Source organism: Paralichthys olivaceus, chromosome 22, assembly GCF_024713975.1.
Source record: "Paralichthys olivaceus isolate ysfri-2021 chromosome 22, ASM2471397v2, whole genome shotgun sequence".
NCBI classification, from domain to species: domain Eukaryota; kingdom Metazoa; phylum Chordata; class Actinopteri; order Pleuronectiformes; family Paralichthyidae; genus Paralichthys; species Paralichthys olivaceus.
This window is the reverse complement of record NC_091114.1, coordinates 5223485-5240211: the sequence shown is the minus strand read 5'-3', so window position 1 is coordinate 5240211 and position 16727 is coordinate 5223485. Positions and strand designations below refer to the sequence as shown.

Sequence of the window (16727 nt, the reverse complement as noted above, 5' to 3'; positions counted from 1 at the left end):
CCCCCAGAGACAGCTGGTGATATATTTTTATTTTATTTTATTTGAGGGGTCGTAATTTATCCTGTCTGTATTATCCCCACTGAGGCTGTTTGGAGGAGGATGCAGTTTGTCTTGTAATTTCAGGTTGGAGGCTTTTCTCTGCTTTTATAGTACCTAAATAATTTGATCCATTGTTATATTATATATAAAGGATATATAATCCTATATTATATATTCTTTATCTTATCCCAAACTATTTTCTCTAATTTACTGCTGCCCAGAGGATTGCAAATGTGTGCATATTCGGTCTCCTTTTTCACTGCTCCTTGTGTTCGTGTATATGCGCAGATACAAGGATGCATGTCATCTCTTTTTGTTTGTTCTGAGTCACAGAATGGCACTGCATGCCCGAGCATGTTCCTGCTCCCTGAGATTTAGAGCTGAAATAAAAGACACCTGATTCAATGTTTTCAGAGCAGTGTAAGTTCCATTTTTCATCAGGAATTTGACTTCATCTTTTGAGGAGGAAAGAATGAAGAAAGAGGAAGACAGCATACTGAGGGGACTACATAGGAGAAGAGCTGGGTGAGAGGTCCTTTGTAAGACACTGCTTTCACCTATATTGCACAGATCAATATGCCACCATAGTAATGGCTCTGAGTGAATTGAGAGGCTAATAATGAGCTCGGCGAGTCTACATGGTCTGTGAAATTAAACACATTGCTCACCTGCAGCAAATGCTAGTGGGCCTTGACTCTTAGTAATCATATCGGTGCCCTAATGTCAATGGAAATCGTTAAGATGGAACTTTGAGTAGAAAACACACCTCTGTGTATTGCTTGTTGCTCCCCCAGTCTTCTAGGGTGCTCATGTGTCTTTTGATTCCTCTGAAGTGTTTCTATCAATACGACCCTTCATCAGCCTTAGCTGTGATATTGAAATGTCAATTCTGTTTACAAATCTGCCACTGCCGTGATATCCTCTCAAAGAGTTTTTACGTCTTCCGCCCATTGAGTTTTACTAGCTATAAGGTCTAAAAACCAATAAACATTAAAGAGGTTGTTAATAATTCCAGGTTTCCTTCGATTAAGATTGTCGCTAATAGTATTTTTTATAATAGCTGTAGACAGCTGATAGACACGTTCAAAATTTATTAAACTTTTCAAACTTCATTATTCCCTCCTTGACTCCTCCTTGCCTGAATTAAACATTTCAGTACTCTTCCACAAATGTATCAGCATTCCCTGTGGGAAATCCCTATTTCTTCAAAACGGACTTCCATTATAGTGATTAGTGTCAAAAACTATCATAAGGCTTATTAAATTTCAAGTTTTTAATTGGGGTTACATTACTGGCCTCCCCCAGCTTTCAGCCCTCTATCTTTCCTTTCACTTAAAAAAGGGTTCCTCTATAAGACTCGTGCACAGGTGACTTATAGGCAAATGGATACTTGGGGAGGTTGGGAGGTTGGACCCAATAAGGTGCAAATATCAGGCCTGTGGCATGAGTGAAGAAAATAGCTTTTTGACAGCATATTTAAGATGGTAATCGGCTGTCATTTACCACAGCCAATTCACTCTGAATTGCTGTGTGCCTCAGTGTCCCTCCCTCTCTTGCTCTATCTCACTTCCTTTTCTTTCAATCTGCTGTCCCTCCTATTTTGCCTGTCACATTCCTCCATAATTCATTCGTGATGAGAAGGCAAAGCAGCCTGTGAAGCAGCCGGTTGTAATAATATTACAGCCAGCTGCCTCTGTGTTATTTGACTTTGTGGTGGCTCCTGAACCTGAATTTTACAGAAGAGCATGAACGAGCAGCAACACATTTGCCATTAAGTATGTGTCCAGGCATTGAAACGTTGTTGAATTAAAAAACATAAATGAAAATCACCCTTGTATACTTGTATATCATTTTTAATCCCTTAGTTCAGCAACTTTCTGCGTAACTCTTGATGGTCTTATAAGAAATAAATTAACAATGGCTCTGAAGAGGATTGCTTTACCTGTCTGCCCTTTTATATGCTTGTTGACTGATACTGCTCTTATTGGCCACTCAGGTACCTGTGGCCTTTAATTGCACCTGCCATTGCCCCAATAAACACGCAAGAAAGATGGGATGGTTGTGACTATTTACAGCTGCTAATGGCCCCTCTTTTTGTTGCAGCTTTCTAGAGGCAATCTCACAGCTGCAAACACAACAGCACTTTAAAAGCAAATGCAGTTTCAGTCTCATGTATCCACAGGTATTAGAATTGATAATCAGTACTTATATTCCAATATGTGGCATAGAACGGACACAGTAAGCTGAATGTATGTGTTCTTGTTGCGTAATGACTTGTCTGAAAATTCTGGGTTTGTTTTTTTTGCGTCAGTCTGAAAAATACTTACCAGCCAAAATCTATACAAAAGAAAATTTTAATTAATTGAATTGAAAAAAAAAAATGAAAGAAAATTAGCACCAACTATTTTTTGATCTTATTAAATCAGTTCACCTTTGCAGTTAATGAAATTCATCCTTAGACTGAATTAGGTTTACCATTTAACAGTGTTGTCACTTTTTGTTCATTATAAAAAAAGCCTCATGTTCAACAACTGACTGATGCTAAATTAATCCTTGTTTGCTCCCTAGTTTACAATGACTATAGAAAAGACCCAGTGTCTATATTGACAATGCAAAGTTTTCTTCCTAAAAATACTCAATGATTTCTTTCTCAACTGCATATTATCAGTTTCTCACTTTCCACACTGAAATTCTGCACTGTCTGATGGGGTGAAGATGAAGGAATGGGTGGAGGAAAGATTGTGTATGCATGTGTTTGTTTGAAGGGGTAGGAGTTGGAAGATAGGGAGCATATGCAGAAGTACTGCTTGGCAGGATGTCTGTGGGGCGACTTCTCCCTTTATTCTGTCGCTCCTCTCTTCTCATGCTTTCTCAAGCTTTCCTCTCTATTTTCCTATTGCCACCCAACCCTCTCTGTCTTTCCTACATCCTGTCTCACTCTGTCACTTCCTCCTCCCCTCTGTCTGTCTGTCTTTTCTCTTTCTCTGTCTCTGTCTCTCTCTCTCTCTCTCCACAGATAAGGCCAGCAGAGCTGCGGGCTTGTGGGCTGGTTAATTGGAACGTGAGAGTCTTGAGGCCTGGCCAGTGAGCCTTGTGCTTCCTACCAAAACATCTGCAGGCACCAAGACAGCCACACGCATGCTGCAAGGCCCATGCACTCAAAAACACAAAGTTAATCGGCCACATTCTCGCTCGCCCCCAGCAAACATTTAACATTTCCTGCATGCAAAGCAACTTATAACAGTTGAACAGGTAGGGTTTCAGTATCTTACTCAAGGAAGCTGAGAGAGGAAGGCAGCACTTTTAGACATGCATACTGAAAATATACTTTTGATGCCTAGAGCTGTTTTTAAGTACTCACATGTGCATCACCTTGAATATGTACACATACACAAACACACCCAATAATATGCCCATGCACAGTATTAAAAGTGCAGGCATTTTCACCTGCGGTAATCCACTGGCATACTGATAATCATCCAGGACCACTGTCCCCCCTACGCAACAGTGATAACATAACAAAGCTTAACCTGGGGCTCAGAAAACGGCCAATCCATTTTTCTGCAGCATTCACGCAGCACCGATTCATTTAGAATTACACTTTCAACACTGGCCACACCTGGTCGTCTGTGAGCTTTACGCTTCTGTACAGTTGCAAGTAGGTGGAACCAAAGTTAGATGATGATGGATGGCTGCATGAGCCGAGAGAGGGACTACGAGGAGGGAGGGGCGTGATGGGAAATGAGAGGCATTATGAGGAGGTTAGTGTCAAACAGGGAGGAAAAAATAGGAGAGAAGGACAAGTGAAAGAGGTATTTAGAGCTCGGATGAGCAGGGAGCCAGACGGTAATGTTACAGTGTGAGTGCAGAAACTCCCTGTCAAGCTTTCCTTCCCTCTGTCTCACTGCATTATTGCTACATTACACTGCAGCGTGATGAGGCTGGCTGATGGCACGCAGATCTAATGGCGGAGTTATGCGGGGGATGATGTGTGTAAGTGCATGTGTTACTACATGTCACTGTGATTGTGTCACAAGTAGCACGGAAGGCTAAGTGTCACTGATGTCTTGTTTTTTGTTTTTTCTCCTTGTTTCTGTCCCTCCCGTCGCTCCCATCGCCGGCCATTTTGTTGGCTCGATCAGGGATGTAATAATGTCTTTATGAGTGATTTGCTAACACTGAGAGGCCTGTTTCTTCCAGCCTTTGCTGTCACTGCCCTACATGATGCAGTGCATGTGGCTCTCTGTACCTTCATGTTTTCATTTCTGTCATCTATGGCTGTCAGCGCTGCCATCTACAGAGGCCAGTCCACTGCGTCTTGTGTCTGCAATTGATCTCCAACCAGCCAGACTAGTTGAAAACAACCCCTCCTCCCACACAGTCTCAAAGCCTCCAATCCTGCCTGCCCTTGCTTATTGATTGATAAATAAAGGAGAAATCTGGGTGACCTCCTCCTGCAGAGCCTAAAACAAGCTGCAGAATTTTCACTATATTACTCATGTATTTTTTATACTATTTCCCAGGTCACCCTGTATGACTGCTTTCACTTTGCATCCTCACAACATTTCAGCTTGAAAAACAAATTCATTTAGTCCCCATGATTCAACCTGTCGAGGTGTCACAGCGAAAGAAGCAACAAGAAGTGCCTCTAAAGTCATTATTAATCTGGCGGTTACAGAGCTAACAGCAAGGCTAAAGCCCCTTGATCTGTTTCATTAGCATCTTCTCATCAGGGCTAAGTGCTGTTAGCAGCATCAGCCAGTGCTAGTCACTGGCAGCTTACAGCTGACGAGGCTGATCAAAGCCAGTAGTCTGATGTAGTATAAAAGCAATTCACCTCTATGTTAGCTCACATGGTGCATATGACTGGGGGACTGTGTCATGGAGCTCAGCTTCCACAATCCAGATTAGCTCAATTTATTTTTAACCAACTTCAAGGTGTTCTGTGTCTTTCATTTCTTCTTTGGAATGTGGGTTTGTTCTTTTTTTTTTTCTTTGTCATGTCCCCCCTCAATCCCAGAGAGTCTAGTCATAGAGCTCCATTCCAGTAATGTCAGATTTGAGGTTGAAACTCATACACAGCTCCCACCAAATTGTCTGATTTCCAATCTTTCCATTCCTCATACCTCTACAGCCTTCCCTCCTGATCCATGATATTTGAGACATCTTGACAACACCTCTTCTATGTTTTTGTTTTTTTCCAACTCCCTTTCACACCAGCTCTTTTTTTCAAACCCTTGTTCTCCATCTTGACCAGGAATATTAAAATTGGCTCAGCAGGCTTCTCTGGTTAATTAGAGCACAGCAGCGGCAGCAGTAGCAGCAGCCTCATGCTGATGGATGGGACATTGCTGAGCTTCTCACAGGCCAGGATTAATGGCTCCTGTCTGACTAGGATATGGTGTGTGTTTGTGTGTGTGTGCACACGCTTGTTTACATGTGGGAACTGTGTTTATAATGCATATGAGTAGGTGTATTTGTGCACAGAAAAACTATTTATGTGCAAATATTTGTATGAGCTACACCTCTATTATCGTTTCTCCAGATTATCGTACTGTATAAATATTTCATGCGCTTCAGCTGTTTCAAGTGCATTTGAAAAGTGATTCAGTGTCATATTTACAATTCTAACAAAGGTGTCTCCCCCCTCAGAGGGAAAAGAAGAAAAAGGCACTGCACACTGAACTCTGTGTTGCACTAGTGGGCAGTGAGGTATTCAAACCAGTCTTCAGATGATTGTCTTTGAGCTGAGTGTTTGCAGAGGAAGGAAGATGAAAGCCTGGCACAGCTTCACACAACAGGTGTAGTGCGGTCTGTGGGGAATCTGAAAACCTGGGGACAAGTCGATGCACTGCAAGAGACGGATTAAACACCAAAACACACATTTATTCCAAGGAATAATACAAGCCTGCACACACAGTGGAAGTCATTATTCCACAATACAAAACCACAGAGATAGCATGAAAGTCCCTCAACCACACACAAGAAAGCAGGTGGTCATTTATTTCAACTACATTCAGACAGACTGAAAACCTCCACGACCAATTTTACGTTGTTTTAAATCTAGTATATAAACAGTATATGGAATCATAGCAGTTGACTGGAGTTTATAGTAGGACATGCATTTATTGTAAAAACATAGGTTATATATTTTGTATATGTACCATTGAGATTTCATTGAGTTTTGACAAATACCACTAGGTTCTTCTTTGACCAACTTGTTTGTCTTTGTGCATTGCTGCAGTGGGCATAAAATCACTGGCTCAAATAAATTATTTACCATTTTTGCAGTCTCAGAATAGCCTACGTCCAGGTGATGCATTCAGACAAATCGGCCCATATGATTTTTGTCTTACAGACTTTAAAAATTAAAGTTTGTTTTTGCCATATTTGAAAACATCCAATCTTTGTCACAAGTGAGGGAATAAAGATAATAAATGAATCGTTTCCGCTGTGGTGTGGAGTCAGTTGAAGCAGAGTTTCTGTCAAGCTCATGCCAACACTCCTCATGGGATGATGTGAGAGGGAATGGGTCGGTGGAAGCTCACATGACCGTGCAGTCATCCTGAGGGTTGTCGAGCTTCGCTTGGATTAGAAGCTAGGTCAGGGTAAATGAGACTGGGTACTGATCGCTCTTTCAGTGTGGTTGCCTTACTCTGCTGCAGCTAGCCAAGCACTGTGAGCAAGATAGTTGTCCTTTTTCTTCAGGAAGGAATTGAGGCAGATGGATGTCACGCGAGCAATTGTTATTTTTGAAAACGTGTTATTTTTGGATTGAAACTGGACCAAAGCTGGATTGTGCAAGTCATTTGTAAAACAATGCAGCGGTGAAATGCTGGAGAGGAGACATTGTGGCCTAAAAGTGTGACAGAAATCATAATCCCAAATGCTGGCATAAATATAGACACACAAAAACATCAACTATTCACAGTCCACATGAACACCTCACTGTAACACAAGGATCGTTGCTTGCTGAATGCAGACAGCTGCACACGCAACTAGAATCAATCAAAACCAAACATACTTCCAAATACAGCATAACCCTTGGAGCTCTGGTTATCTCCTGAGGCTTGTTATGCTTCCTCAGTGTCCCTCGGATGTAATAGTACCATCAGCCAAGCCTGCCACAACCCCCGAATAACTAGCAACATAATGCATGGAGGGTACATGTAAACTCAACATACTACACTTTGATAAATACCAACCTGCGACAAAAACAAGACACACTGCTTCGGTCTGGCGTGGTAGATAATCTCCAACCAAACAGAAATAAATTACTGAATACTCATGTTGGCATGATAATATCACAAATCTATTTACCCAAAAGGGAAAAAAATAATTTTCGTGTAAGTGTAAGCTCTCTGCTGATATCGACACAAGTTACGATGCTAATTGATTTTTGACACTGTAGATTTGGAAATGTAGCTGTTGGTCATCAAAACCAACCCGGTACCACAGCCAAGACAAAGAAAAAATTATCAAACATATTTGATTTTGTTGTAAATATCAATATGACAGGAATTAATGCCATAATGTGATCAAGCAGCACGTAGAAGGAAATTTCCCCCCAATATATAATTTGCTATGAAGCTATCATGAGTGTGTTTATATTTGTAGTAGGGCTGGGCAATTAACATGTAACATGTAACATGTTATCGACACTGATGTTTATAACTTCACTGAATTACTCTTACTCATGTCAGTTAGTATGGTTAATACTTCTCCCATAGCGTGCATTCAAAAATTGTCAGCGGCCCCGACATGCTGCTTCAGGATCAGGGCAGACACACATTACATGTCCAGTATCCTTGTACTGTGCTGCACTCACTTTACACTTTGACAATAAACACCAACACTAGTTATTAGGACACGTACAGTACTGAAGTTGACTTTGTGTTTGTTTGATTCGCTCTTGAGTTTATGAGACACGTATTTAAACACATTGAAAAAAAAGTCCAACATTTTGCATGCTCGTAGTTTGACCCCTCCACCCCTGCATTTATGCTTCTGTCAATGCTGTTGTCACTTTGAAGCCATGCAGAATAGCACAAGGGAAGGTGAGCAGGGATGAGCCTAGCTGTAATAGTAAACTGTCTGTGATGGAAATTAAATCTCACACAATAAATAATGGCTCAGGATTGGGTCAAGCCCTTGGGTCAAGACACGGCTATAGACTCTGCATTCCATTCTGGAATGCATTTGATTTAATGATGGGTGCATCGGCATACGCATTGTCCGCAGTGTGTTTGTATGTGTGGGGCAAAGTGGCTGGGTGTGATTCATCAATTATATTCTGTTGAAAAAAACTGCACATTTATGACAGCTCTCTTAACTGCAAATTAAATCATTGTGTTAAGGTTCAGTACATCGCTTGATGTGTATTCTGACATTACTGAGAGTGAGCAGATGAAATAAGACATTCATATTGCTCAGGCTCCTCTGGGAAGTATGCAACCACACTAAACTGAAAAAGCTTATTTATTGCTTGGCTCCAGACAAACTTTTTTTTGAAGTGTCAGCTTTCAACTGAAAAGAGCGTGGGGATTTTAATATATAGTGCATGGTGTCTAAAAATGCAGACGAGAGCAAACCAAAAGGCAAAGCAGATGGAAGATAAGAAATTAGAGACCATATAAAAAAATAAAAAAATAAAAAAAAATCTTCCAAGGATTTTGACAGAGTAATTGCTAATTAACTTGACCAAGGATAGGTCACAGTTTTACATGGACCTACTGTATTGTGTTTACTGGAACATGCTTTCATGTGACTTACAGTTTTTGTGTCTGTGTTTCTTTCAGATCCCCGCCTGCCACAACAATGATGGGACCCATACCTGTATAAACCTTTGTGGTCGATAGGTTTTCAGGAGAAGAATGGGTTTACGCTGAAACCATGAACAGATCATATGCTCTATCAGACGCCAACAAGCTCTAATACCCGTCTACTCTACCACTCCCTCTCTTTTGCAAATTTTCTTCTGCTTGCACTCCCCTTGAAGAAAGATCACAATCGGATGACTCTTCCCCCAAGCCTTTGGCGGCTGCTCATATTTCCTGGAAATTGCATTGAGATCTGGATTCTAGAGACAAAGCTTCTATTTTCAGTTCAGGATAGACTAAGAGGCTTTTGAAGAAACGACTGTTTTGCAGCTATCATACCCCCCCACCCCCTCTACTGCTCTCCTGCTATAGCTCATTCCTTTCCTCCAAGTCCCAGAGGCACCAACTGATGGAGAGACGAAGGAGAGAGTCAGGATAAGGACAAGAATTTGAACATCAGAGAGAAGGAGAAATAATAGCTGATTCGTCAGAAACATTTTAGTAGGGCCCCTGAGAGGATCACTTTACCCGCTGAGCTTTACATCCCAGTTGTTCAGTGTGATATAATAATTGCTGTTTACATTTCAAATCTGTTGGCTACACTGAACTTCTCTGTGGTTCAGTAGAACTGTAAGGCATTAAGTACAGAAGGGGAAACTTGGGAACTTTGAACATGACAAGGGGGCTAAGATTCCTGTGTTGGCCCCTGTGGCCTCTGGCCCTCCTCAGCCTACTCAGTACAGTGAAGATGCTGGAATTTGGTGGGGCGCCTGGTCAATGGGCACGCTATGGGCGCTGGGAAGCTGGATCAGTGGGCGAACTGAGCTTCAGTCTCAAGACCAACATTAGCAAAGCCTTGGTACTCTACCTGGACGATGGTGGCAACTGTGACTTCTTGGAGCTGCTGATTGCTGGTGGGCGCCTCCAGCTGCGCTTTGCCATCCACTGTGCTGAGCCGGCCACTTTGCACATGGAGACGGGAGTGAATGATGACCGCTGGCACATGGTTTTGCTCACCCGTAACTTTCGTGAGACCCTCCTGATGGTCGATGGAGAAACGAAAGTGGCTGAGGTCAAGTCCAAGAGGAAGGAGATGGCGGTGGTCAGTGACCTGTTTGTAGGTGGCATCCCACCCGATGTGCGCCTCTCTGCGTTGACGTCCAGTACAGTAAAGTACGAGCCACCCTTCCAGGGCTTGATCTCCAATCTCAAGGTTGGGGAGATGCCTCCTACTTTGTTAAATAGCCAGGGCATTCAGAGCGACCTGGAGTACCTCTGCACCAAACAGAACCCGTGCTTCAATGGAGGGTTTTGCTCTATTCAGCATGGAGAAGTTCACTGTGACTGCACCCACACCCGCTTCAAGGGGAAGTACTGCAAGGAAGGTAAGGAACCCTCATATTGTGCCAGTTTTACTCTTATTTTATTGCATTGTTCCTGTGCAATGCCTCTTTTGTATAGTAAAACTTCCATCTGGTAGAGGTAAGGATATGCTGTTTGATTAGGTCATCAAGATCTCTATACTATGTCATTAGATGCGAGAATTAGCACTTCCTTTGAGGTGCTGGGATGTCTTGAGAGCAATTCATTTTCTTGAGGGGACAGTGCTATGAGAGGTTATGCAGAGGAAAATTGCATCATTCTGATGTGTATAAAGGAAATAAAAATAGCCTTTTCTTGGACTCTCTATGTCTCTTGCAGAGAGGTCATAAATGACGTATGTCTTGGTGAGGAGAGTCTACTTGAGGTGCCGACCTCGTAAAAGCTAAAAGAAACTGTCTGTTGCTCTCTGAAAGAGCTACTTGAGACAGACGTTTTGTAGTCTTTTATTGTCAAAATAGTTTTTAAAAAATTCCTTGGCTGAAAAAAAGGATTATGTGACTCAGGTGCTACATTGAATGTGCCTGGGATTTTTTTGAAAACAATACTTAACATCAAAGGTGCTGAATATCTAAACAGAACATTTCAAATGCAAAATCACACATTGTAGGTCTTCTTGTGAGTGGCTTTCTTTCCTTCTGTTGTCTCCGTCTTTCCTTCTTTCCTCTCTCTTTCTCTCTCTGTCTTCTTTCCAAGCCTATTGTCTCTGGAATACACCCTGCTCTTGCCTTCATTTGCTCTTGGGTTGTGCTCCTGTGCTGTCAGCTCATGTCAAACTCTGTTCTGTTTTAAACTTCTGGCTCCCTCCTTCACTGGCGCATCCCATTTCCATATCTGTGGGGTTTTTTTTCGCTGTCCTTCATCCATCCATCTCTCTGTTTCTCTGTCTCACAGCATTGCCTTTACCCCCGTTCTCCCTTCTCTTCTCAAGGCTATCTGGGCTTTCCATCTCTCTTCACCTCCCTCCTCCTCTGTGCCTCTCCAGAGTTCACTCCCTTACTCCACTTATCTCTTTTTCACCTTTGCCCACTGTCAGCACTTCGTACTCCCTCATCTCTTTCTTTCCTGTCTGCATCTGCACACCTTATGTTTTATTCCCAGTGCAGCAATCAGAAAAGGCATTCTCTCTCTTGGTTCGATTATTCTACTTTATTTCTATTTATTTTTTCTTATATGTGCTGTCCATACCTCATTGTTATATGTACTACAAAAGTCATAAATAATCAATAGCCTCAGCAGCTACTACCTTGTTCTGTGTGATGAAACGACTTGTAATTACTGAGTCTTCAAAAGATAGATAATAATTACTTTGCCAGTTATGTGCTGATTGTTTGAAGGCTTTGCAATTTTGTGGTACTTGCAGAGAAGCTGTGACTTAACTGAAAAAGAAACAAACAGTATATTTTGTTCAAATTTTTGTCTGTAAATTGCTTTTGATAGATCTGAAGTCACAAGAATATAATCAGCCTGCAGCCGCGATTTAGATCAAAGTCTTTAAGTTGTTTTGATGCAGAAAGTCTAGAGCAGGCCGTAACAGTGCAGCTCAAGAGCGTGTATTGTTTGGTCTCTTGCTTCTTTGAGGAAGCCAAACAAATACACAACCCTTTATTTCTTGTCGATGAGTTCTAGGTGGTTAAGAGACCCCTTAGCACAGCACATGATGTCACTGCTGGACAGCAATATGGGTCTTTCTGTGTGCCTGTTTCTCTGTCGCCCTGTCTCTGTCTCATATTTCACAGTTCCTTAATTCTTCAAGCCTTTCCTCCCTGTCTGTCTGTATGCTCTGTGTCAGATTGCTGTGTGGTTGCTCGGAGCAGATACTGCTGCCTGGCTCTTGGCTAAATTGAGAGCAGAATACCAATGCAGTGCTACAGTGACTGCAGGAAACATTTGTCCTTTTGAAATGGAGAGAGACAGTATGATGGAGTGAGAGGGAGAGAATGGAGATGGAGGTAAGGGGGAGAGAAACGGATCAAGACGAAATTGCGGAGAGAGCGGTGGCTGATCAACAGTGAGAAATGGAGAGGAGCGCAAGAATGAGAAATACCTCATGAAGACATTCATTTGATCAGCGTTAATTTATTTTTAGAGATGTTCTTTGGTTTGAGCACCGTAAATTGGGTCATTATGGCTGCCAGTGCAGCAGTGTATTTATTCCTTTTATCAAACACGTGGGTGGGAATGTAAAGGTCTTTCTCTCGCTCACTTTTAGTTGGTTTTAAGACACTTTAGATGTCTGAACTAATAAATCCATACCTCGCTGTGTTAGCTCTGTGGTGAAGGGGTGATGTCAAAGGAATGCTTGTTTTTAAAGGACTACTGCATGCTCACCATAGAGAGGAAGAACACATGACTTCATGGGAACACTTTTAATGATGAGACGGGGCACTTGCAATATACAGTATTCATGTGTCTGCGTCTAGGTGATGCATGATATGCTACTTGATCATTTACACATTTAGCTGAGATTTATTATCAGAAGAATAAGTTTGCTTTCTTGGATCACTGAAACTATAAACTAGAATCCCTTTGACACTGACATTCATTCCCAATGGACTCTGCTGTACTCATTATAGTATTGATTGCCTCTATATCTATCTTTCGCCCCTTTTATGTTTTGATCCGATTGCACACACATCCAAGTTCCAGATGATGGTGTATAAATAGCTGTAAATAACCAGAACACGGTCAGTGGCCTCCATGCCTTCTTCTGTTTACCGACCCCGTTTTCTGGCACATTTTTAACGTATGACACACTTAGTGAGATCACTCATGTTTTCAAACCATGTGAAATCAATAAAATGGTAATAATGTTTATTATTTATCAAATATACAGATATTTAATATATTTAAAACAGAATAATAATTTCTTAATTTAAATGAGGTGTAGTTTCCGTATTGCCTCAGTAGTTTGTTGCAGGTAGGGATGAATGATGCAATAATTATTTATAGTATTTCTGATTTATTAACACATACCTTGATAAAGGATTGCATATTTATTACTCGTTTCTAAATGGAACTCTATTTGTCGGGCTTACTTCTGAAAATACATTTGTAAATTTCAGCATCTCCAGAAACATTGTTCCTGTTGGTGTCATAGGGTTCATTTTTGCATTAAAAGGTAGTAAATGTTGTAGAAATTGAGGTTTGTCGAATAGCTCGAGTAGCCACTAGGGCTGAACAATCGAAATATTATCAAAATCAGACTATGGCTGATTCCAATACCCAAAGAACAAAAGCTGCATTTTTTTTGATAATGGTACAATCTATTACAATTTACCATTATAAGTCACTGTGGTGCGTAAAAGATAATATCCTAAAGACAAAAGGCAGAGCTAGAGGCTTACTTTCCAAAGAGCACATTTGTACTAAGTTGAAAATTAAGTAGATCATTTAATGGGTTCATAAATTGTGAGTTCTTGCTTAATTAAAAGTAACAAGAGTAAGCAAAAATTAAATTTTGAATATCAGAAGTATAGTAGGTTTTTAATTATTTCAGCTTCAAATTCATTCCACCGTTTTTAATTATTAACAATGATAGGGGAAGCACCTAATACTGAAGTTGAATTTCAGTGAAATAAATGTCAGCTTGACGGCATCAGCATCTTCACCCATAGAATTATCTCAGTCAGAAGATACATTTCTGGGCGTACCAACTATTACTTTTGCTGTAAAGTTTAGGAGTACAGCAGTATTTGTTAAAAATTGAACATGCATCCAGTTTAGCTGCCACTCAGAACAGCAGCTCATTAGCAGTCTGTTGATGTCGAACGATGCTAAACAGACTTTTTACATGTAAGTGAGAATAGGCTGGGAATCACAGAAAACAACAGCTAATGGTGTTTTTCACAAAATATATAAATAAATAATTAAATATATTAAACAGATGTCTTCTATGGACACCTGATAATTAAACAAAGCTGCAGGACAAGTGCCATGTACCCATCTTCTAAGAGCACCAAATTAGGGGCTTTTAAGGGAGAAAAGAGGCTGAATATGTAAATATGATTTGATGATATTATGTGTAATATGCTGGTGTGAAGATCAGAGGGAGCCGTTCAGATACATTTTGGGATTGAAACTAATACTTTGCTATATATTTAGCTTTGTTTTTATGGTTTAAACCCAGTACATTGGCTATAAATTGGCTTGCTATAAAATTCACTCTTGATTGGCAAATGACAGACCGTGGACTCAGCTATTGAACATCTCAATCTTGTTACTGTTTAAAAGCTTCTCAATAGCATTTATAAACTAAAGTCATTCCTCAAACCGAACATTAAAAGCCATTGTTTTATTTTTTGACTGGTGGTGGCCATGGTTCATAACAATAAATGTTAATAATTTAAGAAGGTGAGGGATGTTTATTTTAATGAAAAACACCTGAAGAGATAAATCATAAGTACAACAACAACATTATTAACATTTATTTGGACAGAACACTGACAGAGAGTTTAATCAGCAAATTGTTGGTTTTCTCTACCCTTCTCTTTACTTATAAATGCTGTATGCTCATGAACACAGGGCTTTGGGAGTGGCAGGCCTTGATGTGTGTATTAGAGCATACTGAGAGAGAATGAAGTTTGACACAAAAAGTTTCCTTCAAGTCTGTCTGAAGCAGAGATGGAAAGGAGAAGAGCCATGTTACTACAATATAATCTTGGCTGTGTTCCATAAATTAATAATGATGCACATTTAACAATGATGCTTTGATAGCCTGTAGTGCAGTTTAGACAATGATTGAAATACAAGCTATTAGCCACAAAGGTCTTAATAAAGACAAAACCTATTGTCTTCCAGACTTAAGAAATCCTTTGCAATGATGAATGTCAGCCTAAAGTAGAATCTGTAAAATCTAAAGATTGAATATGACAGCTGAGGGTTTTGTTATTTAGGGAGGTTGTGCCATCTCATCTCCCTCGAGCCCAGGTTTTTATTCTGCTACTGTCTTTTGTAGAGTCTATCCTCTGCTACATTCATTTAAATATACTACTGATCTCACTCAGCTGTTTGCACTCCTCATCCATGCCTGGCATCCTCATTGACGTTGATCAAGTAAATGAAGGTTTTGTTCTGTCAATTTGTTTTACTGACCTTGTACCAGTGACAAAGTTTCAGATTTGATCTCACTGTAACGACATTGAATGTTTAAAGAGAAGCAAGCTAACATACTACCTTGAACATTCATGTGTGTAGTGCATGTGTGTAGCTGTATCTTCCTTGCTATAATCATAGATCATAGATTGTGTTCCCATTTTGAAGTAGTTATGTAAAACCCTTTTGCTATTGGGGACTGTGATTATAGCCTCTGCAGGCCATTGTTTTAATAATTGATTCTGACCCTGGCTTTATTCTCTGTTGACCTGTAAATGACAGTACAGAGCAAGGCAGCTATGAGCTCTCAGGGATAATGACTGCCTGAGATATTAATACATTAATTTACTCAACAAGCTGAACAGTCTTTCAGGTTGCTACCGAGGCTGGATTTGCAACTGACTTTAACGCCATTTGTCAGACTTGAAATGCTTAGTCACCTCATTAGAATTCCATGAAAACTACAAATACAAAAATAGGATAAATGTTTTGCTAATGTGAGTCTTGTATTTCTTGGGACAAACTGGAATCAGCATGTATTGAATGTATTGATCTCTGTGGTCATTTCCCTGTATCAATTTGCAAATGCACCACTCAGTGAATTTAATTACTTTACATTGATTTTTTGTAAGTATTCGCCACCACTTCAAGGCCAATGTTGGCACAGCTGTTTACTCACCAGTCTAGGAGAAATGTTGCAAGTTCAGCATAAAAAACTAATTCCTTTACCTTTCAGGCTTTTTCTACAGTGGTTGAAAGTGACACAGAGGTTAAATCTTTACTTATTTCATTTACATATAACTTTATTATTTTTAACTTGGCATGCAAACCTGCAAGCCCTAGTCTGGGTGGACCATCTAATCCATAGACTGAACTCATAGACTAAATAGCTGCTTTCAGACATGCACTCGACTCCACAGATCCTCCTTCATGCAGGAGGTACATGTGTGAACGCAAATATCAAAGTGAGACACTGCGTAGTTTCTACGGACTTTATCTGCCAACAAAAAAGAGTGCACAAAGTGTTTTGACAACAAAGCAATATAATGTAAATAAATACTTAAAAACAACAGTAAAATGACAAATACAAATAAGTGAACAAGTAAAATGAAAGGTGAAAAGAAAAAGATCTGCAAGCCTCATCTCCTCACATAGGCTGGTCCAAAGCTGAGGGGCCCTGATGGCAAAGGCACGATCACATTTAATTTTCAACCTCAATTTTGGAACAGCAAACCTGAGGATCTAAGGCTGCATAAGGGCTCAGTATTTCTGTCATGTAGCTTGGGGCCAGACCCTGGCATGCTTTAAAAGTGATCAATAAAATCTTAAAATCTATTGTAAAACGGACAGGGAGACAATGAAGAGAAGCAAGGATCTCACTCGACCAGTAAGAAG

General features: G+C 40.5%; 1 protein-coding gene across 10 annotated transcripts in view; it reads left to right on the top strand.

The window, feature by feature from the left end:
* nrxn2b (neurexin 2b) overlaps positions 1-16727 on the top strand; it is a 618875-nt gene that overhangs the window by 63221 nt on the left and 538927 nt on the right. For all 10 annotated transcript variants that reach the window (XM_069519278.1, XM_069519277.1, XM_069519272.1 and 7 more), the window contains one exon: positions 8838-10243. In XM_069519278.1, coding sequence (XP_069375379.1) covers positions 9532-10243 — 712 coding nt within the window. In that variant the 5' untranslated portion in view covers positions 8838-9531. The remainder of the gene's footprint in view (positions 1-8837; positions 10244-16727) is intronic.